Genomic DNA, 25,808 nt, shown 5'->3' on the forward strand with positions numbered 1-25,808 from the left:
AACAAAACAAAGTATTAGAAATTTTAATGGATAATGAGAACCTCCATGGTTATATATGGTAGGATAAAAACAAAAGATGACAAACTCCATTGCATCCAGGCATGCACCAAATACTAAGGTCCAGATCCACAAAGGTATTTAGGCTCCCAACTTCCACTGATTTTTGTAGAGCACTTAACACAATGAGTTCCTGTTCCATGACTGGGAATTACAGGCATTACTGCAATACAGACCATGATGAGGAGAATAATGAATAACTAATTAGGAAATCTATCTCCTCCACAGGCAGATTATTCCATAATTGTCAATTATGGGGCTTCTTTCCACCTTCCTTTGAAGCATTTGGTATTGGCTGTAGTTGGAGATATGTAACCAGGCACAGACTCACTGGCAGCACCTCCTGCTGGTTGTCTCAGGGAATTAGCATTCCAGCCTCTAGAGCACCCTCTTCAGGCCGATGTCTCACCTTGCTGCTGGCTCCCATGTCCCTCCCAGCACACCAGTGCCCCTTTTACTGGGTGCTGCCCCCTGGCAGTACCCCACAGTTCTGGGTCTCCCCCTCCCAGGGGAACCCCCTCACCCATTATCCCTACCTTGCCACAATCATAGGCTCCTGCCAGTTACCAGCTAGCCCCCACGCCTTGGGGCAGACTGCAGCATGAGCCACTCATCACAGGCAAGGTTGGTTTTGGACCTGCTGCCTCGGTCTAACCTTGGGCTGTCCCCTGCAACCCCAGTACCAGCTAGGCCTAATACTAGGCCACAGCTTGGGGCTTTCCTGGCTGGAGCTCCCTAGCTCCTCAGGCACTTCCCCAGCCCCGCTCCAATCTCAGTATTCTGCTTAAGTTCCTGCAGCTAGGTCCCTCCCTCTCAGAAGCTAAAGAGAGTATCTCTTCTGTTCCTGGCATCCCTGGCTTTTATAAGGCCCAATGGGTCTGTTTGGGGCGTGGCCCCAGTTGCAGCTGCTCTACCAATCAGCCCAGCTCTTCCCCTGCCCCAGCCCTCTCCCAGGGCTATCTTAAACCCATCTGGGCTCAAGCGAGTGTCTACCCTGCTACAAGACAGAATACTTGACTATGAGGTGGACTATTGACTTGATCTGGTATGGCAAAACCTGTATTTCAATCAGTTGTTCTTGCTGAACTATTTGGCAATGAGAGCTGGGTTTTAAATTGTATATGATGTCAACTAAATAATCACAGATCACCTAACTAATTAGCTTTGGTTAGTAAATATTTTTACACTCAACCTAATTATTAGCTAAATACAGTTTTATTGTGTCTGTAGCTTACTTGTATCCTTTTTATGTTGTGTTCTAGATGGGGGAAAAAAGATAGCTTTAGAACAGATAGGGGTATTGGTTGATGTTGAGTAATTTATCCTGTGTTACACTGCCATTTCAGGGGACCCCTTGCCAGCAGCACCCTATGTGCATTTTGCCTCGGATTTCTTTCTACGTGTTGTTCTTTTTGGCCTTATAGGCCATTGTTTGAAAGAAAGGGAAAAATTGTTACAAATTGTGGCCTGTGTTATAGAGGTCAGACTAGGTTATCATAATTTGTCCCTTTTGGCCTCCAAATCTATGAAAAAATGTAAATAAGAGGCATAGGTGCCAACTTTCCATTGTGCCGGGGTGTGCTCGACCCCAGGCTCTGCCCCAGGCCCCGCTCCCACCCCACCCCTTCCCTTAAGACTAGATCCCAGCTCTGACCCACTTCTTCCTACCCCCCCAGCTACACCCCTACCCTGCCCCTTCCCCTGAGCATGCCGCATCCTTGCTCCTCCTCACTCCCAGCCTCCTGCAGGCCACGAAACAGCTAATTGCAGCAGGCAGGAGGCATGAGGAGGAGGAGCTGATCTGCAGGGCCCACTGGCAGGCAGGAGGTGCTGGGTGTGGGGCAGAGAGGGAAGTGCTGGAGGGTGCTCAGCACCCACAATTTTTTCCCCATGGGTGTTCATAGCTCCAGAGTCGGCACCTACGATAAGAGGCATCGTGTATGTTAAGGACTATGGATCAAGGTGTAACTGAGAGGGAAAAAAAAACTTGTTCTGAGTGTTTTGAAAACCTGATGGTATTTTTGCAATGTAGAATTTTCAGTTGACGGCTCAATTAAGTGTGCAATTGCTCATGCAAATTTCCATTTCCAGTAGTACTAGTTCTAATTTAAATTACTCATACAAAAATATTTTTATTTGAGCATGCAACTGCTCAAGCATCGGTACCATATTTAGTGCTTAAAATACAGCCTTGCTATCTTTCACACCAACATTGTTTCTTATTTAACAAAACCAGTAGGGAATTACTTAAATTTATTTTTTCTCTTACACAGCATGTCTCATCCACAAGATGGGAAAATTTCCCACAGGAGGTACCACAGAGTCATATGTAGTACTTGCTTGTAGAAGTTTGCGGGGAAAGTCCCACCCTCTTCCAGTCCTCTTCTGATTCAGCAAAAGTGCTGATGCAATTAGAACCCACAACTAGATTTTTTTTGGAATCTTGAAACTTATCACAGGCTAAAGAGCTGCCTGTTGGCTATTGTTGAAGATAAACAGACAGATCAGCCAATCAGACACAGGTGAGAATGACCATTCTGGGAGCAAAAGGTATTTTGTGCCTCCTGGTTAGATGCACAGACCTGTTCTTTTGATTTAAAAAAAAAAGTTACTTTATTTCCTCTTCAAGGATTAGAAGTAAACGATATAAGGAAACGAGAGGGAAGAAAGTACTGTACTACAAGTAAAAGAGAATTGTCGCTATACTTTAGGGACAGATCTTGCATTCTTTGTGCATCCAAAACTTCGTTTGAAGCTAATTTGCCTAAGTAAGGACCACAAGATTTGCCCTAAGAAAATTAGAAACAGGACTTAATTGAGTGGGTTTAATAAAGATCTCCTCTATGAAAAAGAAAGGGAGGCTGAGAAGGATTCTTTGTAGGCAGGGCCTTTTATGTGCTCAGTTTCTATAGTGTTTATAGGTAGGTGAAGCAAGCGCTCTCCAATTACTAGTGACAGTTTGGTGGCATGCGAACCCAGCCATGTGATTCTATATACTGTAAATCTGCCAAGGCAATATATGCAGAAAACCCAGGCTGGTGAGAACATTTAAAAATTAAGTCTGAGAATTTGTTTATAAGGTTGAGCTTGAAAGACTGCATCAAAGGGAAGACCACAACACACAAAGTGTCTGAATAATAAATAGATTTAAATTTGATTTTTTTTTTCTTTCTGTGGCCAGGACTTGGTTTGGGTGAGAGAGTACATTTTTTTCAATTTCCTGAATTCTTAATTTGAGATCAATGCTATCATTAAAAAACTATCCTGAGAACTATCCTAAACTATCCTGAGAAGTAGAAGCCTGATCCAGCAAGATGCTAGAGTCCTCCTCTGTAAACGCAACATCCTCAGCTCTTTCTAACATCAATGGGAGCTAAGAGTGTTTAGGGCAGTGGTGGGCAGGCACGGCTGCCTGCAGCTCCCAATGGTGGCGGTTTGCCATTCCCGGCCACTGGGGGCTGTGGGAAGGGGCAGCCAGCACGTCCCTGTGGCCCACGCCGCTTCCCACAGCTCCCATTGGCTGGGAACGGTGAACTGCTGCCACTGGGAGCTGTGGGCGGCCGTGCCTGCGGACAGTCAATGTAAAACTGTCTTGTGGCCTGCCAGCGGATTGCCCTGATGGGCTGCAGGTTGGCCACCACTGGTTTAGGGTGATCATATTTCCCAAAAACAAAAATGGGACACAGCCAGCCGCTCACCTGAGGCCCCCCACAATGCTGTTGCTGGAACCCTGTGGGCCCCTCCCCCCCCGGAGCAAAGCTGTTGCCCATGGCTGGAACAATGTGGGGGGCCCCTGCATGCTGGAACACTTCCTCTCCCTCCCAGCCCTGCCTCCCCTGCTGCAGGGGGCTGGCATCTCTGCTTGCCCCCTGCATGTTCTTCCACACCACGCCCTACTTTTTTGACAAAAGTGAGCATTTGTCCCATTTTTGCTTACCAACTAATCAAATCAGCAAGAGCAAACCGAACAAATTCCTCCTTTTGAAAAAGAAGTCGGGATGGCTGGACAGGGCTTAAAAAAGGGACTGTGCTGGCCAAAATGGGATGTCTGGTCACCCTAGTGTTCAGCATTATGCAGGATTGGGCCCAAGGAGATGTGAACATGACAAGAGCTAGACTCCGATATTCTAGACTTCCCTCCCTCCCATCTGTGACATTATGGAATGCCACAGCATTTTCACTGGCTGCAAAGCTCCTGACTGGGAGAACAGCACTATTGTATTCAGAGCAAGAGACAGAGCATTAATGATGTAACTAAAGCAATATCAAAAAATTTATAATAAAGACTGCAGTTCAACTTTCCTTGTAGTTTTTACTGCCTCCAGTAAAGGCCTATTAGCCAACTGCAACAAAGATTTTATTTGAGAGAGATTAGTTACAAACTAGAGAATGTGCCATCACATTAACACTTACTTTTCTTGAACAACAGACTCTGGACTATGGTGTAACTTCTCAAATTCTCTCTGAAGTGTTTAGCAGTATGCATGGAAGCAGTTAAACTAGAATTAGATTTCCTTGCTTTCCCATTTGCTGCTTCAGAGATAAAAGACAGCAACCATCAGGTAAGTGAAGAGCAAATTTATTTGCAAATCCAAAAAAATTCTGGACTATTCACAGACGTAGAAAAAGAAATAACAACCAAGCTCTCAAAAGTAATGATCAAACAATGTTAAAGAAGCAGTTTAAAAATAATGAAAAACCCAGGAGGTAAAAAATTCTATTATATCTATTATAAATAAATACTAATTACTTAACTAAATTATCATACTACGAAATAGTCTTACAACTTTATTTTAAAGATCTTCTGCACTTTCCACAGTATGCATCTGATGAAGTGAGCTGTAGCTCACGAAAGCTTATGCTCAAATAAATTGGTTAGTCTCTAAGGTGCCACAAGTACTCCTTTTCTTTTTGTGAATACAGACTAACACGGCTGTTACTCTGAAACCTAACTTTATCTTTCTTTAGGAGCTGGTGGTCTATCAATCCTGTAACCTAACAGATTCAAGGCTGGTAGTCTTTGCTTCCAAATTCTCTCTGGGTTAGTACAACTGCATTTTCTACGTTTAAGACAATCCTGGTTCTTTGCGGGTCAGTGGTAGTTTGCCATTGAATCCATTAGGACCAGGATTTGGCCCAGAAAAAAACATCCCCAGTTACTGAACACTTAAACATGAATTTAAATCTCAGTGAATGGGATTTAAGTGCATGTTTAACTTTTTTTGAATTTAGTTTAAGTGAGAAAATTCATTCCTCCATCACCAGTTGCAGGATAGTTGATTGTGTCGCTAGTTGAACTGTTGCAGTAACATGTTCTCACAGTAGGTTTTTGATAACTATTTCAGTGTGTCCACAGCATTTATAGCCATGGTTATACTAGCTTTGGTCCTGGGATCCAGTGTTTTAAAGAGGAAGTTTATTAATAGCCCCAACTGGCTTAATGAGAACAGGCTCGGGGCAGGTGCCACCTTCCTGTCCTGCTTCACTCCCCCTTTGTCCTTAGTACTGCACAGACACGGTGGGTGAGATAATAGCTTTTATTGGCCCCATTTCTGCTGCTGGGAGAGCCAGGCTTTGGAGCTGACAGAGCTCTTCTGGCCTGGCTCTCAACAGAAGTGGGTGGGTCCAATAAAAGCGATCACCTCGCTCACTTTGTCTGTCTGGTATCCTGGGCCCCACAGGGCGGCACCAGCCCTGCAACCACCTGCAGTGCAGCGTCTAGCCTGGTCCCACTCAGCTAATTGCTGCTGAATGTCCCGGGGGGCGACAGCCAGATCCCCAGTAGGGGCCCAAGGAAGCGCTGAGGGGAAGGGGAATGGCGGGGAGGGAGGCATCCCCGTTGGGCCCGGGCAGGCAACCCCAAGCGCGCTGGGTGGAGGCAGCCGCCCACTCCCGCAGCGCCGCTTGCCCCGACCGCGGCCCGCGGGGAGGCCAGAGCGCTCCCGGCCCGGCCCTGCGGGACAGGCCGCCGCTCCCTGGCGGAGGAGAGTCCCCGCCCAGCGGCTGCCTGTCAGTGGCGGAGGCTGGCGCCGCCGTCCCGCCCCTCGGCTGCTGCTACGGCGGCGGCTCCTCCTCCCGGCGGGCAGCCCCGGCTGTCACCGAGCGCGCGGGCCGGGCGGCGCGGAGAGCGGGTGCCCCCCTCCCCGGCGCCGCGTCCGCAGGCAGCCGGCGGGACCGGGCCGCCGTAGCCATGTTGAGGAGGATTTTGCAGCGGGTAAGAGGGTGACAGCGGCCGGCCCGGGCAGCCGCGTGGGGGGGGGGCGGCTCCGCTTCCTGCTGCCAGCGGCGGCGGGTCAGGGCAGGCGGCGCGTGTGGCTGCATGGCACCCCCCCCCCCCGCCCCGCACTCCCCGCCCCGCGCTCCGGCCTGCCTCCCCAGGCCCGGCTGCAGGCGGGCCCCCGCCCTGCCCCTTCGTGGGGGAGGCAGCACATTGCCTGCTAGCCGGGGCCCTCCCCCCGCTGTGGGGCAGCCTGCTGGGGGTACGGCCCGGCCGGGAGGGGGGATTCCTGTCTCCCCAGTGTCCAGTGCTAGGCAGTGCCCCCCCGGATCACACCCCCCCCCCCCGCACACACACGTAGTCTGGGCTGGGCAGGGCCCCCTCGTGTGCCCCGGAATGTTTCTGCCCCGCCTGGTGCAGGCCGAGGCCAGGGAATCCAGCGGAGAGCGGGAGCGGAGGGATGCAGGCCCAGGACCCAGCTCCTCTCCACCTGACTCCTGCTGCAGTAGGTGGTGTCCGCCTGGTGCTGGGCTGGAGGCCCGTTCTCGTGTCAGGAGAGGGTTAATGGCAGGGCTCTCTGGCTGGGGGGTGTCGCTGCTGGGGTTGGGAGACATTACTCACGCTCCTAAGTCTTGTGTTGTTAAACATACATTTCTTACGTCTCCCTCTGAAGCTCCCTGAGCCATTATACACTCTCACGCTCACAGAAGATCAAAATAAATTCAAGTCACACAAATTCTGTAACTCAGACCCACAGTAATCCTGGGTAGTATATTTCCATCCTACTTCCCTCTGGGCTCTGATTAATAAATAAACTGTAAAGTCAGTTGAAATACAAATGCAAGCCAGGACACCAAAAACTACCAGCCAGCTGTTGCCTATTTTAGGAATTGGTTCCTGTGTAACTTTAGCTAGGTTTAAAAATCAACTTGTGCTATTTGATTCTGAACCCCATCTTTCCTTCTGCTCTCCTCATTTGCCTTTAAAAAAACCCTCAGTTGTTTACCTTGCTACTATGTTGGTGTGTTAGCTGTCCTTCTAATAGGTTGTTTGTGGTTTACATGGATGTTGACCGTGCGGATATTAATGTGCAACAAAACATAGATGACAAACATGGTTGTCAAAAACATTTGGTTTCCACTGGAGTTGGATAACTGGTTCAAAGTGCAAAGGGAATGCCTTCATCTTTGGTGTTCAGCATTGGGATGTACAGAATAGAGTTGAGTCACCCAGCTAGTTGAAAGGGTGTGCTCTAATTCCTGCATAGCTTTCATGCAATATCAGTGTCATGTAGAACTTAGTCATGTATAAGTGGTGAAAATAGCCAACTTTGGTATTTGACACCAGCTTTGAAAATTGCCTGTTTTCACAAGCATATTTGTGAAAGGCTTTGAAGGCTTTTGAAGTTGTTGTTCTAATAATACTCTGTGTAAGGAACATATATTGAAATGATAATAAATCCTTGTTATGTGTGGGAAGGAAAGATATCTGTGTACATATAGTATTGGTGTACTTTGAAGTATGGGGGGACTGATTTTTCTTGTGCCTCAGACTGTATTTCTGCCATAGTTTTCTAATCAATCAAAGTTTTCCCCTCTGCTTATTTAAAAGTTACTGTTTACAAGGAATAGTTTCCTGCCTGAAATATAACTTACCTGATTAATTCTTTGGGAACAGCAAAAAACAGGGAAACTTTACTTTCGATGCTGATCATCTTAGTTTTATTAACATTAGTTGTTCCTGGGAAATGAGCTGCTGTTTAGAAAAACTTACACTGTTGTCGAATATGTGGCTGAAAATAGAAATTTAATTAACATGATATTTTATAAAATCTAAGGCCAATATAAATGTTCCCACATTTTTAAAATTTCAGCGAAGACAGTTTTTTTTTTTTTTAAACAAACATTCCCTTGTCCTTTTTGAAACTCAAACTAGAACTAACTGTGAACAAAAATGAAACTGATTTCATTCATTTTTATTTTTCAAGTAGAAGGAAATACAAAATATAAACAAAAGGCATAATGACTATGTGAACTTTAAAAACCTTTCTTTTTCTTTGTTATTAGTAACATAAAGAAATGTTTGCTTACAACATATGATTAAGTTCACAGTGTCCCTTTAACAGAAAGTTATGTTAAAATTATACAAACAGTTGTATGTTTGCATGGGTTACATTAGAAGCAGCTCCTGGTATATGATTAGGGCCCTACCAAATTCATGGTAATGAAAAATGCATCACAGACTGTGAAATCTGATCTCCCCTGTGAAATCTGGTGCCCAGCTGGGCATAGGCACGGACTTCTGCTTGCTCCGGTGGGTGCTCGACTCCCCCCCTGCCCCTGGGCCCGCCCTGACTCCGCCCCTGCCCCCGTTCCAACCCCTTCCCTAAAATCCCCGCCCCAACTCCACCCCCTCCCTGCCCCTATTCTGACTCCTTCCCCAAATCCCTGCCCCAGCCCCGCCTCTTCCCCGCCTCCTCCCCTGAGCGCACCACCTTCCCGCTCCTCCCTGCTCCCTCCCAGAGCTTGCTACGCCACCAAACAGCTGTTTGGAGGCGGCAAGCGCTGGGAGGTAGGCAGAGGAGTGGGGACGCGGCGCACTCAGAGAAGGAGGTGAAGTGGGGCGGGGAGGGGAGCTTGGCTGCCAGTGGATGCAGAGCACCCACTAATTTTTCCCTGTGGGTGCTCCAGCCCCAGAGCACCCACGGAGACAGTGTCTATGCCGCTGGGGCTCCTACCCTGTGCAGCACTTCGGCTGCTAGTCCCAGCAGAGGATGGGGAAAGAGAAGATTTCCTCTTTCCCTACATGAGCCACTCCCGGCGTGGGTCAGACCCACCTCTGGGAACCTGTCTGAGATGCAGGAAGCTGCACGACTTGAGCTGTCGCCACCCAGCATGGGAGAGGTTGTAGCTTGAGCTGCGGAGAGGCTGTGGCTTGAACTGTCTCTCTCTCTCTCACACACCCGTGTGGAGAGGCTGCAGCTCCAGCTATCAGTCCTCCATGCTGCTGGGAAAACTGGACATAGGTTAAAAACCACCCCCCCATTTCTGCGCTGCTGCTAGCAGTGGTGCTGACTTAAGAGCTGGGTGGCTGGCTAGCTCTGAAGGCAGCACCCCTGCCAGCAGCAGGGCAGGAGTAAGGGTGGCAATCCCACAATCTCCCTACAATTATATAAATTGTGGACCCTCCTCCCCCGACTCCTTTTTTTAGTTAGGACCCCCCATGGTTAGAACACCTGAAATTTCAGATGTAAACAGCTGAAAACATGAAATTGACTAATTTAAAAAAAACCCTGGCCATGAAATTGACCAAAGTGGACCATGAATTTGGTAGGGCCCTATACTGAGTTGACAAAATATGAGGAAGACTCCTGACTTGCACTGAAGTTAATAACTATCCATAATTTTTGTTTAGATTGTATGAATACATACTAGGAGTATAAACTTTAAAAAGTGAGATTATATTCTGAAATGGCTAATTTAAAGTATGTATTGGTTTCTTCTATGCTTTTAAGCATGTGATATTTGTACACATTTGATTAATAATGAAGAAAATTATACAGCTTTTGCAGTCACTGAAACAGGTATATTTGTAATATTTTTTTTCTTTGTGGCCATTTCTTAAATTCGGTTAATGTTCTTCTTCCTAAGCCAACAGGTAGTCACGGCTAACAGTATATCATGAATCCTGAAAGTGTGTAACATAGGGAAATCTCCACCTTTGTAACCTCTCACTTTGCATAGCAATTATAAGACAGCAGCAACTGAAGCTTGAAAAGCACTGTTTTCATTTCATTCAGAAATGTGATCTTTTTCTTTGAAAAATATCCTTTCAATGGTTTTTTCATAATAGAAATAAACCAAATACTTGTTACTATTGATCATAGCTCATTTTAGTTTTTGACGCTGGCGTAACCAATCAGGGGTGCATGTCTTTTTTTCATTCCCCTCTTCTTTTTTTAATCAAGATGATGTGTTGAATATAATGGCTTCGTTATCTGTTGTGTATTGTATCATGTGTCTTATCTGTTTTTTATGTATTGTCCGTTAGGCTCCGTTCCTGCAATCATATTTGGATGGATGGACCTTTGCATTCATATGGAGCCCCATTGACTTTGTTGGGTCTCCATGTGGATGCAAGGGTCTGCCTGCGTGGATCTTATTGCAAGATGGGGGGTGAAGACTTTGTCCTTTGAGGCAGGAGCTGTTTCATTTTACCTGTCTGTAAAGCAGCTGGCATTCTTCAAAATAAGTAAATAATAATATTATACAGTACACTGTGTTTCAAGTGTGTGAATTAGTTTAAGTAATAGTATTGTGTAATCAATTTCAGTGGATAAAAAATGGTGTACTGAGGGTTTTGAATGATCTTACATAATGTTCATTTGAAATGTGAAATTACCTTTTAATAATTGGAAAATAGTCCTTTTCTCACTAAAATTCTGAAGGAAAAATGAGTTTGTGAGTAGGCTGCTGCTTCTACTTCTTCTTCTTTTTTTTTTTTTTTAAATAGCACACACACCTAGTAAAAGAAAGGGACAAAGCTAATATCCTGAAAATTGCTCAGGAGCAGAGACTTAAACAAGCAGTGCTGTCTTTTTATATTTTGATTCTTGCATTTAATATTTGTTAGGGAATTCAGAATGATTGAACAATAGTAGCCTTGTGCTGTATTTAAATCTCTGCTGGGAAAATTGTGTAACTTCATGTTCATAATGGTTTTTTTTTCCATTTTTTTTAAAGAAGTTGAGTTAAATCTAATTTGAAAAATGTTTTAAAGGGCACCGCTGATAAGTTCGAGTACAGCTATACATAGAGAAGTGACTGTAAAAGTGACATCGGGGTAACCCATATTTATATTCTCAGTGATTTCATGAGATGTGCTAGGTTTCCAAATTTAAAATAAATAAGTATATATATAATATATATAAAGCATCACTTGATTTTCAAAAAGGAAACTTGTTCTCTTCCCCTTGCTTTCTTTGGTGGTGGTGGTGGTGGTGATGTTTCTGCATTCAGTTAACTTCCAGTTTTGATGATACATGAAGAATACTGTGTAGTTCACCTTGTTTTTCAGCAGCTGTATTGGCTCTTCAGAGCTAACAGTAGTAAGCTTGTACTTGTAGTTAAAATAAACAAATATGACTCAGGCACACAGGAAGCAGATATGTTGAATAAGAAGGTGCTAGTTTTACATAATCATTTTTCCAACGCTAACCATACTTCAGTGCTTCAGAATTTTAATCTTGTAAAAGTGTTTGTAGTAGTTAGCTTTTCTCTCCCTCCCACCCACATCACAGAAATTTATCCACGAGTGAATAATTAAAAGACAAACAAACAAGAAAACCAAAAGGGCATCAGCCTTCTTCCACCCTCTTCTGGGTTATATAGTATGGACCATAGTTATAAAGCTGTGCGTATACACTGTGATGTTCATAGTGCATGGTACAGCAGTATTTATGCTTGAAGCCTAAACTAAATATGTGTATTCATAAATATTTAGTAATGGAAGGAAGAATCTTTTTAATTGATTCTCCAATTGACTGATAAAGTCCATGTACAGTGTAACTTTGAAAGTTGTAGCGTCTTCACAATAGCCTACTAAATTTGTGTTTAAATTTTTCATGATAGTAAGTAGTTTGTCTCTGCTATATTGCTAATGGACATGCACGTTTCTCCAGATTTTGAAGGTTAATGCTTGCTTTTTAAAAAAAAAGCACATACAAACCCCTTTTGTAGCATGCTTTTTCCTGTGTTGTAGGCTGGAATTGTCTGTTTTAAGTAAGCATTTTACTTTCAAAAGGTTAAAAAGATTTTGCCATTATTGTTTAATAACTTTGGCTAGTATTTGCACAACACCAGGAATAAGACATGTCCTGCAGTGCATTTCACTGTGACTATAGCACACCTAAAGTATTTCATAAAGCAGGGACTTTACTCAAGCAAGCGGTAGTAACGTCTGACATTATATAGCACCTTTCATCCTGAACATTGCAATAACCATGCATTTGCAGGGCCAAATGCTTTAAAGCAATTTGTGTTTTACAAGCTATCAATATTTAATATACATAACTCATGCTGAAATGCAGTCATGTCTGCGGTGAAGCATGGCAGCTGTTTAACCGTGTACAGTAACATTATGTAAGAATTTACAACGGAAAGAGAATAACATTTTCTTTGTCATTACTTGCTTCAGCAGATCCCTGCTCTTGGCATTAGCTCATCCTCTGTGGTGGAGGCACACATCTCTGGCATGGACACGCATGTTCCAGAAGTGTGGGTCTAAAAGTGTCCACCCTCCCATATCCCTTTCTTTTCTTCTATGTAGGTGGGCTGCAGAATAGTCTTCTTGCATCACTGCCAAGGTTAGCAAGTTTGCTCATTTTTCTGTACTTCCATCTTTCTATTCTAGGGCTTCATTGCTAAAGTACATGAAGGAGCGTTCTTTGAATTTTAGGTCCTGAAGGATGGAACCAAAGTAAAGGGGTCATTCAAGGGGTCTAGAAAAGGTACATCCCTTAGTGCAGACGCTCTCTTCATATCAGAAAAGTCTGTTACCACTTGGGATAAATTTGTGTACTGGAGACATTTGAACAGATGGGAACCTAATTGGCTCTGAGGTTTCGAGAATTTAAAGTTTCTCTGTTGTTAGGGCCTGTAGGAAAGTCTCTCCATCATCCTCAGAGTTGCGCAGCTTGTGGTTCTAAGAATTCCCTTCTTATAAAAAATGGGTTAAACAGCTGATCTGACAGTCTGAAGTTGCTGTTTCTCTATGGGAGAAAAATTTAGTATCTGAGCCTCTCTGTCAGTGTGAACATGCATATATCTTCTTTGGGGTTCCTCAGTGTCAGGGGGTGTGGGGATATACAAGAATAATATTTGGGCATAACCTTTATGTACTGTGTGGCAAGGTTGTTCTGCCTCAAATTCATAGAGTTTCAAGGTGAGGAAAAGTAGAGTAATAACAAGATGTGTATTCTCATTCCTCCTTCCTCCCACTTGTCTAAGATAGATAAGTCTTTCGTCTGGGTATGTGCACATTAGAGATGAAATTTTGCAATAGGAGTAGGTGAAACCAGCAGCATTTTAGTCCTGTAAGCTCTTTGGGGAGGGGACCATGTTTTCCTTTAGTTTATGTACAACATCTAGTGTTTTGTGTGTATTACAGGAAACAAATTCTTAATTAGAATTGAAGAGATTTCTTCTCTCTTCCCAGTGGAATCTTTTGATTTTTTTTTTTTTTTCTCCCCTCTGGATAACACAAAGGTGCTGGGAGAGGTATGACTGTCCTTTTTCAAAGTCCTGATTTCATTAGTTGAAAAACAGATGAAACCTAGAGCACATTAATGGAGCCAAGGATTATTGCCCACTACTTGGAGGCTAGCCATTTAAAAATGCACACATACATAACTAGTTCAAAGCCCCTTTCCTTTTCACAGGTTTCAGAGTAACAGCCATGTTAGTCTGTATTCGCAAAAAGAAAAGGAGTACTTGTGGCACCTTAGAGACTAACCAATTTATTTGAGCATAAGCTTTCGTGAGCTACAGCTCACTTGTGAGCTGTAGCTCACGAAAGCTTATGCTCAAATAAATTGGTTAGTCTCTAAGGTGCCACAAGTACTCCTTTTCTTTTTCCTTTTCACATTAGTCTCACATAGAATCAGATCCTATTAGACCCTACAGATCTTATGAGTGTCAATCTCAGAGGGCTCAATAGCCTAAGGAGTGCCAATACCAATCTTGCTCAACACCCATGATGACATTGGGCTTGATTATCCTCTTGCTTATGCAAGGGGAACTCCATTGACTTTAGCAGAGCTACTTCTTGTTTACACCAGTATGAGTGGACAGTCAGACCCATTGTGACAATCTGGTCCAAGTAGCAATTTTGCTGGTCAAGTACAGAGAACCTTTTCCATTAGTCCCCCTCATCCATGCTGTTGAGGACTCCATTTTGTTGTCGTTTACAGTTTGAAGGGCTATTACTATGGGCCATTGGGTTCTTGGTTATAAAAAATGGTTCCACCTCTACTTCTGATAAAAACCTAAATTGCCTTCTGCCCACATCCATCTCATGTGAAGTTGAGGGGAGAAGTCCTCCCTTTTTCTAACTAGGAAGAATAAAGTGGGTTCTAGGATCTTTTAGTTTTAGAGTACAGGTTTTTACTCTCATTGCTTTCTCATTCCCATGAAGAAAAGGAGGTCTGTTTCCAATGCCGATCTCGACAAATGTTTGAATAAAACAAAATTTCATATAGTAACGTAATTCCTTCTCTTAGCAAGATTGCTTTGGAGTTGGACACTCAAGATGCATCCTTCACCATACCAAGAAGGCTAACTAACACACATGAGATATCTAAGGTTCAAGTTAGGCAACAATAATTTCCCGTACAAGTTGCTCCTGTTTGGACACACTGTTCCTTCACCAATTCTTTATTAGTGACATTTACTCACCTCTGTCATCTAGAACTTCAGGAATATTCATACTTAAACTGTTGGTGTATTAGAGCTTATTACCACAACATGAGATTTTGGCGTGGTTCAGAAATCCCTGTCAGAAGGTTTTCTGGTACACTGGAGTCAGTGCTTCTATGCCTTTACCCTCTGTTCCCTTTACTGCAGCACAGCTGATTCTAGGAGCTCAAATTTGGGCAAGTCTGTTCTTGTTCTCAGATCTCTTTGCTCTGGGGAGAGAATCACTAAGGCCTGGTCTACACTGGGGGTGTGGGGGGTTCGATCTAAGATACGTCGACTTCAGCTACTATTCTCGTAGCTGAAGTTGCGTATCTTAGATCGACTTAGAATCACTCATTTCGCGTCCTCGTGACGCAGGATCGACGGCTGCTGCTCCCCCGTCGACTCCGCTTCCGCCTCTTGCCCTGGTGGAGTTCCGGAGTCGACAGCAGAGCGATCGGGTATCGATTTATCGCATCTACACTAGATGCGATAAATCTATCCTCGATAGATCGATCGCTACCTGCCGATCCGGCAGGTAGTATAGATGTGGCCTTAGTCTCTCAACCTGGCAGTTAGGATCTGTGGACCTTAGTTGAGGGAGAGTTATATTTAGATGAAATCTAGTAAAATTTATTAGCAAGTTTCCAGATCTTCACATAGTAGACATATGCTTTAAACATAAGAGTGTTGCAGTAGTTTGACCTGAAGGTTGGCTATTGACTGACTGTAGATGTAGTTGTAGCTCACAGGGTGTGGATGTGAGTTAGAAGCTGTTTGTCATCAAGAAAGGAAAGGATAATTAGTGTCTTAAATGTGTACAAATGTTCTTACATCGCATGATATATTATTTAATCTTGTGCTAATATTCCTGTGCATGGGATGTCTCCCCAGGAATATCAGGAGACTTCCCTGCTCTCTTTGCTGCTGGATATTTCATACCTTTCTAGAAAACAGTGATGTCAGCAATTTAGCCCTCCTTGAGTACCTTGCCCGTTACTTTCACAATGTAATATACCTAACCCCCCTCTCCTGAACTATTATCACATTGCTCCCCACTTTGAATCCTTCCACTGAATCGCTATGTGTTAGCAGAACTTTATACAAAAGATGTATCAGTTACTATAAAGAACACTGTCTGCTGTTACAGAAGAATATGTAAAATTGTTCGTAACTTGTGGGTGCTATTGTGTTATGAACTTCAGATAGCTTCTTCAGTGCAGCTTATCTGTCACATGAAGCTTTTGTCACTGCCTTCAGGGCCTTGCATGATACCTTTGCCCCTCCCTACTTATCTGACCTCCTCATTTTTTGTGTTGCTCCCTGTCCCCTTCATTTCACCGGTGTTGCCAGCCTTGATACCTTGCTTTCCTCTAACAGTCTCTGTACTTTCTTCCATCCTACTCCCTACCCATGGAATAACCTTTCTTTGTTTATACTGATCTCATTTTTAAATCCCATCCTAAGACCTACTTCTGTTGTGAAATCTGTAGGAAATTAACTGGTTGGTAAGAAAGCAATGGATGGTAGCTGATACAATGTAAAAAAAAATAAAAATAAAAAAAGTTATGAGAAATACCAATACAAGTGCCAGGCATCACCTTGATGCATATATTGTGTTTATATATCATATTCCTTTCTTCCACCTTTGATCCATTTTTTGCCTTTTAGATTAAAAACTTTAGAGGTAGGGGCTATGTCATCATCTTCTGTGGTTAGAAATCTACCATATTATGGATGCTGCTGCACTCTAAATAATTTTATAGCTAGAATGAGACTATATTGTTCTCTCATGTTGTTTTTTGTCTTCTTCCATGTTTCCAGCAAATAGGCTAAGTAATGAACAGGACACAAAATGGATAAACTTGTAGCCGTGGCCATTTCAGCAACAACTAAAGGGGGAGGATGCAATAAGAAGAGGTTCTCTCTTCTCCTATCTCTTGCCATGGTCACCATTGCCCACCTCTGTTAGGTGCAGTGCATTCTACTAATCTCCCCCTCCCACAACCACTCACCTCATCCTATTTGATCTTCAAAGACTTCTTTAAGGTGTACTGTATGTTAGCAGCAGTACAGTAATTAGAGGATAGATTTGATCAGATGTATTTGTAATTAAATATAATTTTAAATCTAAATCTGTAATCCTGGTGGGGGGAAAAAGGAAATAGAATATTATTTATAAACACAAGTAGAATCTATACTTCAATTTCAAACTAAGGGAGAAAATTACATTGAGAGGCATCTTTATAAAGGACTATTTATTGATTTGTTTAAAAATTAAGATTTTGAAATTTTTTTCCAAGACAAATAATGTTAGGATTTTTCCGTTTCTGAAGTCTGTAGACAAAACTTATTCATATAGCTCTCTCCCTTTACTTTAAAATTCTGTATGCATAAAGTGTGAATACCTTATATAAGACCAAAAATATTTCCAGATTGCCTACAAAATTACAACATCAGTACTTCATTTGGGTTCTAACCCTGTCAATGCAATTCTTAAAGTAAACTTTGATTTGGCTCTAGATTGGGAGTAATTGATGGTCAATGGTTCAGAGACCAAAAGTAAAAATTTACTATCAGAGTAAACAAATCCTTGTTTTTTCAGAACAATCTGGACCCACACAGAATTTAAGAGGGAGAAAGATTTTATGCTATGGAATTTTTTTTTTTTTTTTTTTTAATTGGCTGTTTCAGTAACTTTCCTTGTTGGGGAACGGGTTTCAGTGTGGTAGCCGTGTTAATCTGTATCAGCAAAAACAACGAGGAGTCCTTGTGGCACCTTGGAGACTAACCAATTTATTTGGAAATAAGCTTTTGTGGGCTAGCGAAAGTTTGTGCCCAAATAAATTTGTTAGTCTCCAAGGTGCTACAAGGACTCCTCATTGTTTTTGCTGATACAGACTAACACGGCTACCCCTCTGAAACCTGTCACCATGCAAGGCACTGAATTTAGCTGTATGAAGAGGAAATCCATCAGCCAGGCATGTGAAGTGGGTTCTCACCCATGAAAACTTATCCCCAAATAAATTGGTTAGTCTCTAAGGTGCCACAAGGATTCCTCGTTGTTCTTGTTGAGGAAGTTTGCCTGGTTGAGGATGCTAACTTTCTTTTATGATTCTGATGAAACAGTGGAACTTTTGAGGTAGATAAGAGAAGGAAAAATGAATCTCTTGCTGAAAGGTAGGATGAATTGGATGAGGATTAGTAACCTGAATATATTTCACGAGACTTTGAATGAAGTAGTGTTTACTTAATTTGTTTACTGGTTTGAAACACTAATTTGGAAAGAAGCCTATACTGGAAGCAAATGAAAATATACAACTTAATTTTATAGATTCCTTGTTGAATAAGCTAGTCTAATTTAATTGGAAGTTTGATATATGAAGCAGTTTTAACTTTAGTTTTCTACTTCTCCTCTATATTGAAATTTTGTGATTTGTAAAGTAATATATTTTTATTTACTTACTACCATATCAATGGGCCTACTTTTGTCAGCTTTTCTACTGAATAATCTGACAAGTATAAAAATATTGTTGTTTTAGTTATTCAAATTCCACAATCTGAAGAATAGTGTGTTTAAGAGGCTAAATTTTAATTTCTAGGATTTTTCTGTTGAATAACTATTTAACTGTATTTAGCTGTAATTTGAATGATAAGTGAAATTTGGCTTAGTTCTTTATGTATTAAATTCTTATATATTGTTGTGTATTGATCTATCTAATAAATACTCCTTACTCAAGTGGTGATGTGAGGGCTTGACAGTAAGTTTGGATTGTACGCTATTGCATTGACTGTTTATGCAGTGTTCTTGTCAGTTTTTGTTCAATTTACTCTGGATGTAAAATCTTAAAATTATAAACAAATTTATAAAAGAGATTCCTTTTTGCAACATAGACTTCAGACTCGGTTTAATAAAATTTATACTTCTTCCATTTCAGACTCCAGGCAGAGTTGGGTCTCAGAGCTCGGATTCGGATTCCTCTGCAACCCCAGGAAATGCAGTGGATGTGAACAATGAAAGTACTTCAGAGGTACTGTAGGATAACAATATATGGGACTAGGTTCTTACACTTGGCACCTGATTCACCTCTCTTTGAGAGGGACTTTTAATTAGACAAAATCTGTGTAAATGGACAAATGCATACAAATGTGTTGTACCAGGAATTAAAAAATGTTTCATAGCATGCATGTATTAGTGAGTTGAATTTGTGAAGTTTGCTAGCTTAAGATGAGCAGACATATTCTCAGTAGGCTTCATAGTGAAATGTTAGCCCATATGCAGTTAAGTGTGAACAAGAAATATATGAAATATATTGCTAACATGGAATAATTTCATCTTAGAACTTTGAGTAAAGTGACATGATCCTGTGAATTTGGGTGAGGCATCAGTGATTCTACATTTGATATAAAAAAGAACCTGCATATTGGTGTACTATTCTTCAGATACATCAAGAATTGCTAAAGAATTGTGTGGTGTCTGTGGTTATGCAGTCAAGTTGCTCTGAGAACTGATGATGAATTCAGGCATAGGGCTCATGCATCACTTGCTTTTCCAAGCTATTCTCTAATTGTCTTAAGAAATGCTTAAATAAGTTGACTAATGCAGTGACTAGTGGCAGACTGGATTGTTCCTGTAATATAGTATGTTTGAAATTCTCTGTGGGCATGTAGTTAAGTGCAGTGGTGAATTTAATCACTACAATAAAGTATGTTTCCTTTGTGTTGAAGAGTCTAAGTTAATGATAGGTGAATCTCAGAAAGTTCAGATATTTACAGTATCTAACCTCAAAATCTGTTGTGGTCTCCTACCCAGCTGGCCAAAAATGTTCCCTTCCTGTGATCCTTCTTTCCATGTACATTGTGATCTGCTGCCCATGCCCATCATAGCCAGACCCATTGTAGGACATCTGCTTCTCATTATAATCCTATCTGATCATCTAGTATTATGTGGAATTGAGTTGCAATGGATCATTCATTCTGTTCCAGGCAGGCAGGTTTATCTTTCCAAATCTCCCAATCCAGATCATTGTAAGATCGGAATGGAGACAATAACCTGGGCCCAACAGAAGATCTGGGGATCTATGTAGGCTATGTCTACACTACAGAATTAAATTGATGCAAGTTATGCCGACGATCATAAACTGCTATAATTACAGCACTTGTGCATGTTCACACAACGCTACTTGTGTTGGCAGAGTGTCCACCGTTGGTGCTCTAGCACAGAGAGAGAGAGAGCAGAGCACTGTGGGTAGCTAACCCATGTCATGCAAGGGACATGACACTGAGGAGCACTCCCTTAATGGAGGCTCTCATAGCTGTGTATAAGTCCAGATGTCATTCGGGAACGTATCCAAAGGGGTGGTCTGAAAGGGGTACTGCGAGATGCAACGAATGAGTGTGGGAAGGGCATGGTACGCAGTTCTGTATAGGCTGCAGGGGAAGGTGAGCACACGTGTTCTGACTGCAGCACAGTCAGGGACTTCAGCATCTCTGGTCCTCCATCAGTTTTATCATTTGCTCCTGGCCCACTAAAATACATTCCTAGCCATGTTTCCTCTCCAAGCTGTTTATTTTCAATTTTTCATCAATTGTCTTTCTTCATGCCCTGTGCTCATCATCTGCGGTGTCTGACGATAGGAGCGCCTCCCTAAATGTGTCCTCCTTGCTCCTCCTGCGTTGCCTCCTTATCTGATGGAGGCACTCCGTTGGTGTGTAAGGGGTTCCCCTGAAGGGCACATCTACAGAAGCACAAGAAGCAATAAAGAGAGGCAGCAATAAACAGAAGCACTCACAGCATTGAATCATTATAGTTAAATTCACCTCTTTCTCACTCATTCTCCACTGGCAAGCATACAGCTCATCGAGTACCCTAAACATGGTGAGTTCAGCCCAGGGTGGAGGGAAGGTCCAAGATAGGACAAAGGGTCTACGTGGCTTTTTAAGAGGATCACTGCAAGCGACTAGGGACACTATTATAAATTCTGCCACCATTTTCCATAGGTAGGGGTAACTGAAGCCAATATCTCACTCCTGAGGGTAAACAAGGATGCAAGGGTGCATCTCCAGCATTCATGCGGCTTCAGACCAGGTCCCTATGCTGCTTGTTTGTGTGTCAGTTTGGTCCCTGCACAAGTGATTGCTGATTGACATGACAGCATTTCCTACAGCGGGGGAAGAAACAAAGCATTTTTGCCAAGGAACCTTAGGCAGAGGATTGGCAGGTACCTCCAGGAAAATTTCCTAGAGATCTCTCAGGAGGATTCCTGTGAAATCTCAGTGTGAATTAACAAACTTTTCTGCAGGGCCCACACTGCTTAGCTGAAGGGGTAATGGGAAGGAGATGCAAGCACTGCTAGTCTTGTATATTTCTATCCCATAACCCACTTCTAGCACACTAAACGAAAGAAAGGTCAGCGCTATCTCGTGTAACTGAGTAGTATCAAATCAAAATGAGCGCTTACCAGAGCTCCCCTCTTGTGCATCATGCACACCAGAGCTGGAGTGCTGGGACTGGCTTGAACCCTCTATACTCGAGAAGAGGTCCTGGCTTGCCATGCCGACTGGACGACCTTGTCAGCTGTCCCACCTCATCCTCCAACTCCACTTCCTCATCCACCATTTTGTCTTCAGCGTTCAGGCCACTGTCTCCAATTCCCCCCGAAGTATCGACGGGGCTCTTGTTGGTGGAGGTGGGGTTGCTGCTGAGGATGGCGTCCAGCTCCTTGTAGAAGTGGCAGATTTTTGGTGCAGCTCCGGAGCAATGGTTTGCCTCCCTTGCCTGCTGGTACGCCTGCCTCAGTTCCTTGATCTTCACACGGCACTGATGCATGTCCTGTTCGTGGCCCTTCTTCAACATGCCAAGAGAAATCTGATAGTAGGTATCACAGTTCCTATGGCTGGAGTGGAGTTGGGACTGCACAGCCCCCTTTCCCCGCCAACCCAGCAGGTCCAACAACTCTGGTGTTCTCCAAACGGAAGCATGTTTGCTGCAGGGAGCCACCATGATCAGATGGGAAGATGCAATGTTAACTGTCCATACCAAGCAAACGGGAAGTGGAATTTCAAAAAATCTCAGTCCTTTAAAGGAGAGGGGTGGATACCTGTGTACCTGGCTGCAGGGCAGCGGAGTTTGAACTGCTGACCATGGTGGTCAGCTGGGCATTGTGGAACACCTCCGGAAGGCCATTTACAGCAACATAATTAAACTCAGTGTCTACGGTGACACTGCATTGCTCTAACTTTGTCGCAAAAAGCTCTACGCCTGTCGTTGAGGTGGTTTTATTTTGTTGCAGTAACAGGAAAGTTAAATCAGTGGGATGAGTGTTGTTGTGTGTACACCTCCATTGTTTTGTTGATGAAAGCTGACTTTTGTCGGCAAAACTCTGTCCTGTAGACAAGGCCTTAGATCCCATGAGTCTTCAGTAGATATCAGGATTGGGTTGAAGGGGGCTGGAAGAGGAGGAAGGCTTAATTTAATTGAATGGATCCAAGTCTTGGAGTTTCTTTTTTGGATTAGGACTAGGGCTGAGGTCATGAAGCTGTTTTCAAATCAATATGTCTGACTATCTTATGCCTAAGGTAAATCTGATATGAATATGTAGAATTTTTTAAATCGTGTAAGAAAGAAACACCCTTGTAAATTCTCTGTTCTTTTCTTCATGTGCTAGGTACACTGTGCAGTGAAAACCCGAAACAGAAAATCAGATTAGTGTATCAAGTATGTAATTAACTTATGCAGAAATACATATCCATCTTTGTAACCTCCCCATGTGTTAAATGATAATGCCAGATGTGTTCTAGCCCAGCACACTCTTTCTGCTGTGCAGCATTACCTGTGCATTTACGTGGTCCTGGTTTAAAACTACTAAGACATTTTGATTCTGTGTGCATCTATCCGAATGCCCATGTATACATTGGTGACTTTAACTTGCCATTTGGTGTTGAGTATGTGGCGTAAACAGCGTAGGTGGAGACTATTTAACCTTTTCTCCTGATGAGCATCAGTTATCCATGTTCTACCAAGTGTGACAGCCCGGCTCAAGCAAAGATGACTGCGCTGGCTGGGCCATCTGAGTAGGTTTGAAGATGGATGCATACCCAAGGACATGCTATACGGGGAGCTATCAGAGGGAACAAGAATAACAGGACGTCTCAAGCTTCACTATAAATACACATGCAAGCGAGATATGAAGGAATTTGGAATTGATCCTGACCACTGGGAAACCTTGGCAAGTGATCGTAACAAGTGGCGCCAACATCTCCCATCAAGACATCAAAGTCCGTGACAGGAGCTGGCTTTTACAGCTTGAAGAGAAAAGAACCCGTAGGAAGCAAGCAGTTCCCAACCAAGAAACATATATTTAAAACAACTACCAAAGGTCATGCAAATCTCGGATTGGACTATTCAGTCACATGAGATATTGCAAACCATCTACATCATAGGCTGCAAATCCCACCATCACTTGCAGACGAAACGATGCCAACTATGTGTACATGCATTTCCCATTTTACGCAAACAAGTGGCATGCACAGTTTTGAAAACTGACCTCCAGAAGTTAGCTTGTGTATATAGCTTTCTATTTTTTTAACAGATTCTGTAATAAAGCTTATTTTAACTGGAAAGCAAAATAAACCAAAAAGTAGGTTTAACTAATGCAATTTGAATCTTGGATCTCTACTCTTCTTTTCCCCCATCAGTGAGAGAGACACATTATTAAGGCATTGCACTCTTTTTGATAGACTTGTTAGCACGTACTTTAGACAAGGGGCCAGAGGAAAGGTACTTCTGATGTTGCAAGCTTTTCTTATAGCTGTATGGATTTAACTTCGTAAGTTACGTTGTTGAACAGGTAGTGCAGTGAACAGGTGATCCTTTATACTGAGGTAAATGATCATTCTGGGTGACAAATGTGTTGTAAATGTTGCTAATTGGTTAAAGCTGTTCTGAATTAAAAAGAAAGGTTACTAGGGTTTTTTTTGTTTTGTTCTTAACAATTTGTGTAAAGCGCACTCTTACCTTGGTTACAGTTTCTTCAGAATTTAAATTTTTACTTCCACGTGCATATTATTGCCTCACTGTTCTGAATCCATAATAGTGCCTTTGCTAACAGTACTGAGATAAATTTAAAAAGCCCTTAAAAAACTGCTTGCCATTTAAGAAATAACTTAGGAGAAAAATAGTTGGATATACTTTGTATAGCTCCACATCAACAGATTTCTTTTTAAAGGGACACTTTCTTCCATTTTTTTCCCCTGAAACTGTTTTTACCTTCTGTTTTTCACAAGGAGCATTTAACATTACTGTAACTGAAGGAAATGAGAAGGAAAAAAAAAAGTATAGTACAATCATTTGTCAGAAAAACTTTGACTGAACGCCTCCCCGCCCCTGGAAAATGTGTGAATTGTCATCACTGTTCTGCAAATGTTGACTTGAGTCCTCTTGTTCATGTACTATGGTATTCCAGCTCTTTAACACTCTCTCCCAGTTTATTTTTATAAAAGGTCTGAAAGCAATGTTACAAAATTTCATGTCAGACCTTTGTACAGAACTTTGACCTAGGCTATGTCTACACTAGAGAGCTTACAGTGGTGCAGCTATACCGATGCAGCAGCGCCACTTTAATATCTCTCGTGTTGTTGCTGTTGACATAATTAAACCACCCCCAACAAGTGGTGGTAGTTATGTTGGCAGGAGAAGCTCTCTTGCTGACACAGCGCTGTCCACACTGGCGCTTAGTTGGTGTTACTTACATTGCTCAGGGTATGCTTTTTTCCCCACGCCCTGGGCGACATAAGTTGTACTGACATAAGTGGTAGTGTAGACATAGCCCTAATATTTTATAATGGCTATGTCATGATACATTATGCATAATGTGCCCCTTTGTAGTGTGGAGCAGTATCAGAGGCCTAATAAAACTGATGAAAACAATTAACAGAATGAATGTACTGCCTACTGTCAAAGCTCAGTGTCTCAGATATATTTTGTTTTTCAGTCACTTAACAACATTCTGTTTGTCTTCTCTGTGTTTTGGACTCATGATCAGCAAAATTTCATCTTAAGAAACTTACTGAAAAGTAGTAAGCACCAGCTTTATTTCTTTCATATAAGCAGTAGCTTGCTTTTTAAGAATTTGAATACATATTTGACAATTAAGGTGCTCTTTCTGTTTATATTCTTAATTTTTAAAAAAGTGTACATACCTAAAAGTTACTGTTTCACAGGGCTTCATCTGTCCACTATGTATGAAAATGTGTGTGAGTGCCACTGGTCTGTCTGAACATTACCAGAATGAACACATTGGAACAGAGACAAGAAGACAGGAGCATCATGACCTGCCCGCTGTTACTGTGGGTCTTGTTTATTTTGTTTGAGTGCCTTGATAATGGGTTGCTTAAAATAAATGTCTTTCCTTTCTGGTTGCTTGGGTACCAGCCTCTTTCACTTTGTTTCTTGTGATTCCCTGCTGTAAGGAAATATGGGTTGATCTTTATATGCATGTTTACAAGAAGGTATCTCTTGAGTTGCCTTCTTTTGTTATCTTTCTGGTTTGCAGCTGTCTTTCATGTGGAATTTCTGTAATATCAGAGATTTGCATTCACTTTTTTAAAAACAGTTTTTGCATGATTGTTCTCTGAATTAATATACATTACTTTTGCATTAGTTAATGTACTTTACTTCTGCATTAGTCACAATAATGAACCTAAGTATAAGATTTGGGAAATCATTTATACAGTTAAATGTTTTAGAATTTCTGTTTAGCTATCTACATTACTCTTAAGACAGATTTTTAATGGGAGTCCGGTTCTGAGGTACAGTTATAATTTAATTAGGAGGAGATATTTCAATAATATTCAAGGTAGGGAGAATAGGAACTTTTAAAAACCATTCAAAATTTTCCCTTTAAACAATTTTACTAAGGAGTTTCAAGTACACTGACAAAATCGCAATCAAAAATTTCCTATAAAACAGTTCTGAGATTTAGAACACAATCATTTTATTTTATATCTCTCTGAGAAAATGTAAAAGCTTTTTGTTTAAGTAGCTCTTGTGTTTAGAAGTATATTTAATAATTCTTCCATCC

At 42.2% G+C, this 25,808-nt stretch overlaps 1 protein-coding gene across 11 annotated transcripts in view; it reads left to right on the forward strand.

The window, feature by feature from the left end:
* Window positions 1-1,080: 1,080 nt before the first annotated feature.
* EEA1 (early endosome antigen 1) overlaps window positions 1,081-25,808 on the forward strand; it is a 138,601-nt gene continuing 113,873 nt past the window's right edge. For 2 of the 11 annotated variants that reach the window (XM_043546158.1, XM_043546164.1), the window contains exons 1-3: window positions 4,527-4,619; window positions 18,666-18,758; window positions 24,949-25,074. In XM_043546158.1, the coding sequence (XP_043402093.1) occupies window positions 4,542-4,619; window positions 18,666-18,758; window positions 24,949-25,074 (297 nt within the window). In that variant the 5' untranslated portion in view covers window positions 4,527-4,541. Of the gene's footprint in view, window positions 1,103-4,526; window positions 4,620-6,093; window positions 6,272-18,665; window positions 18,759-22,394; window positions 22,445-24,948; window positions 25,075-25,808 lie in introns of those variants that run through there. The other 9 variants (XM_037885217.2, XM_043546122.1, XM_037885252.2 and 6 more) reach the window with 8 other exon arrangements.

The sequence above is a fragment of the Chelonia mydas genome, chromosome 1 (assembly GCF_015237465.2).
Source record: "Chelonia mydas isolate rCheMyd1 chromosome 1, rCheMyd1.pri.v2, whole genome shotgun sequence".
Taxonomy (NCBI): domain Eukaryota; kingdom Metazoa; phylum Chordata; order Testudines; family Cheloniidae; genus Chelonia; species Chelonia mydas.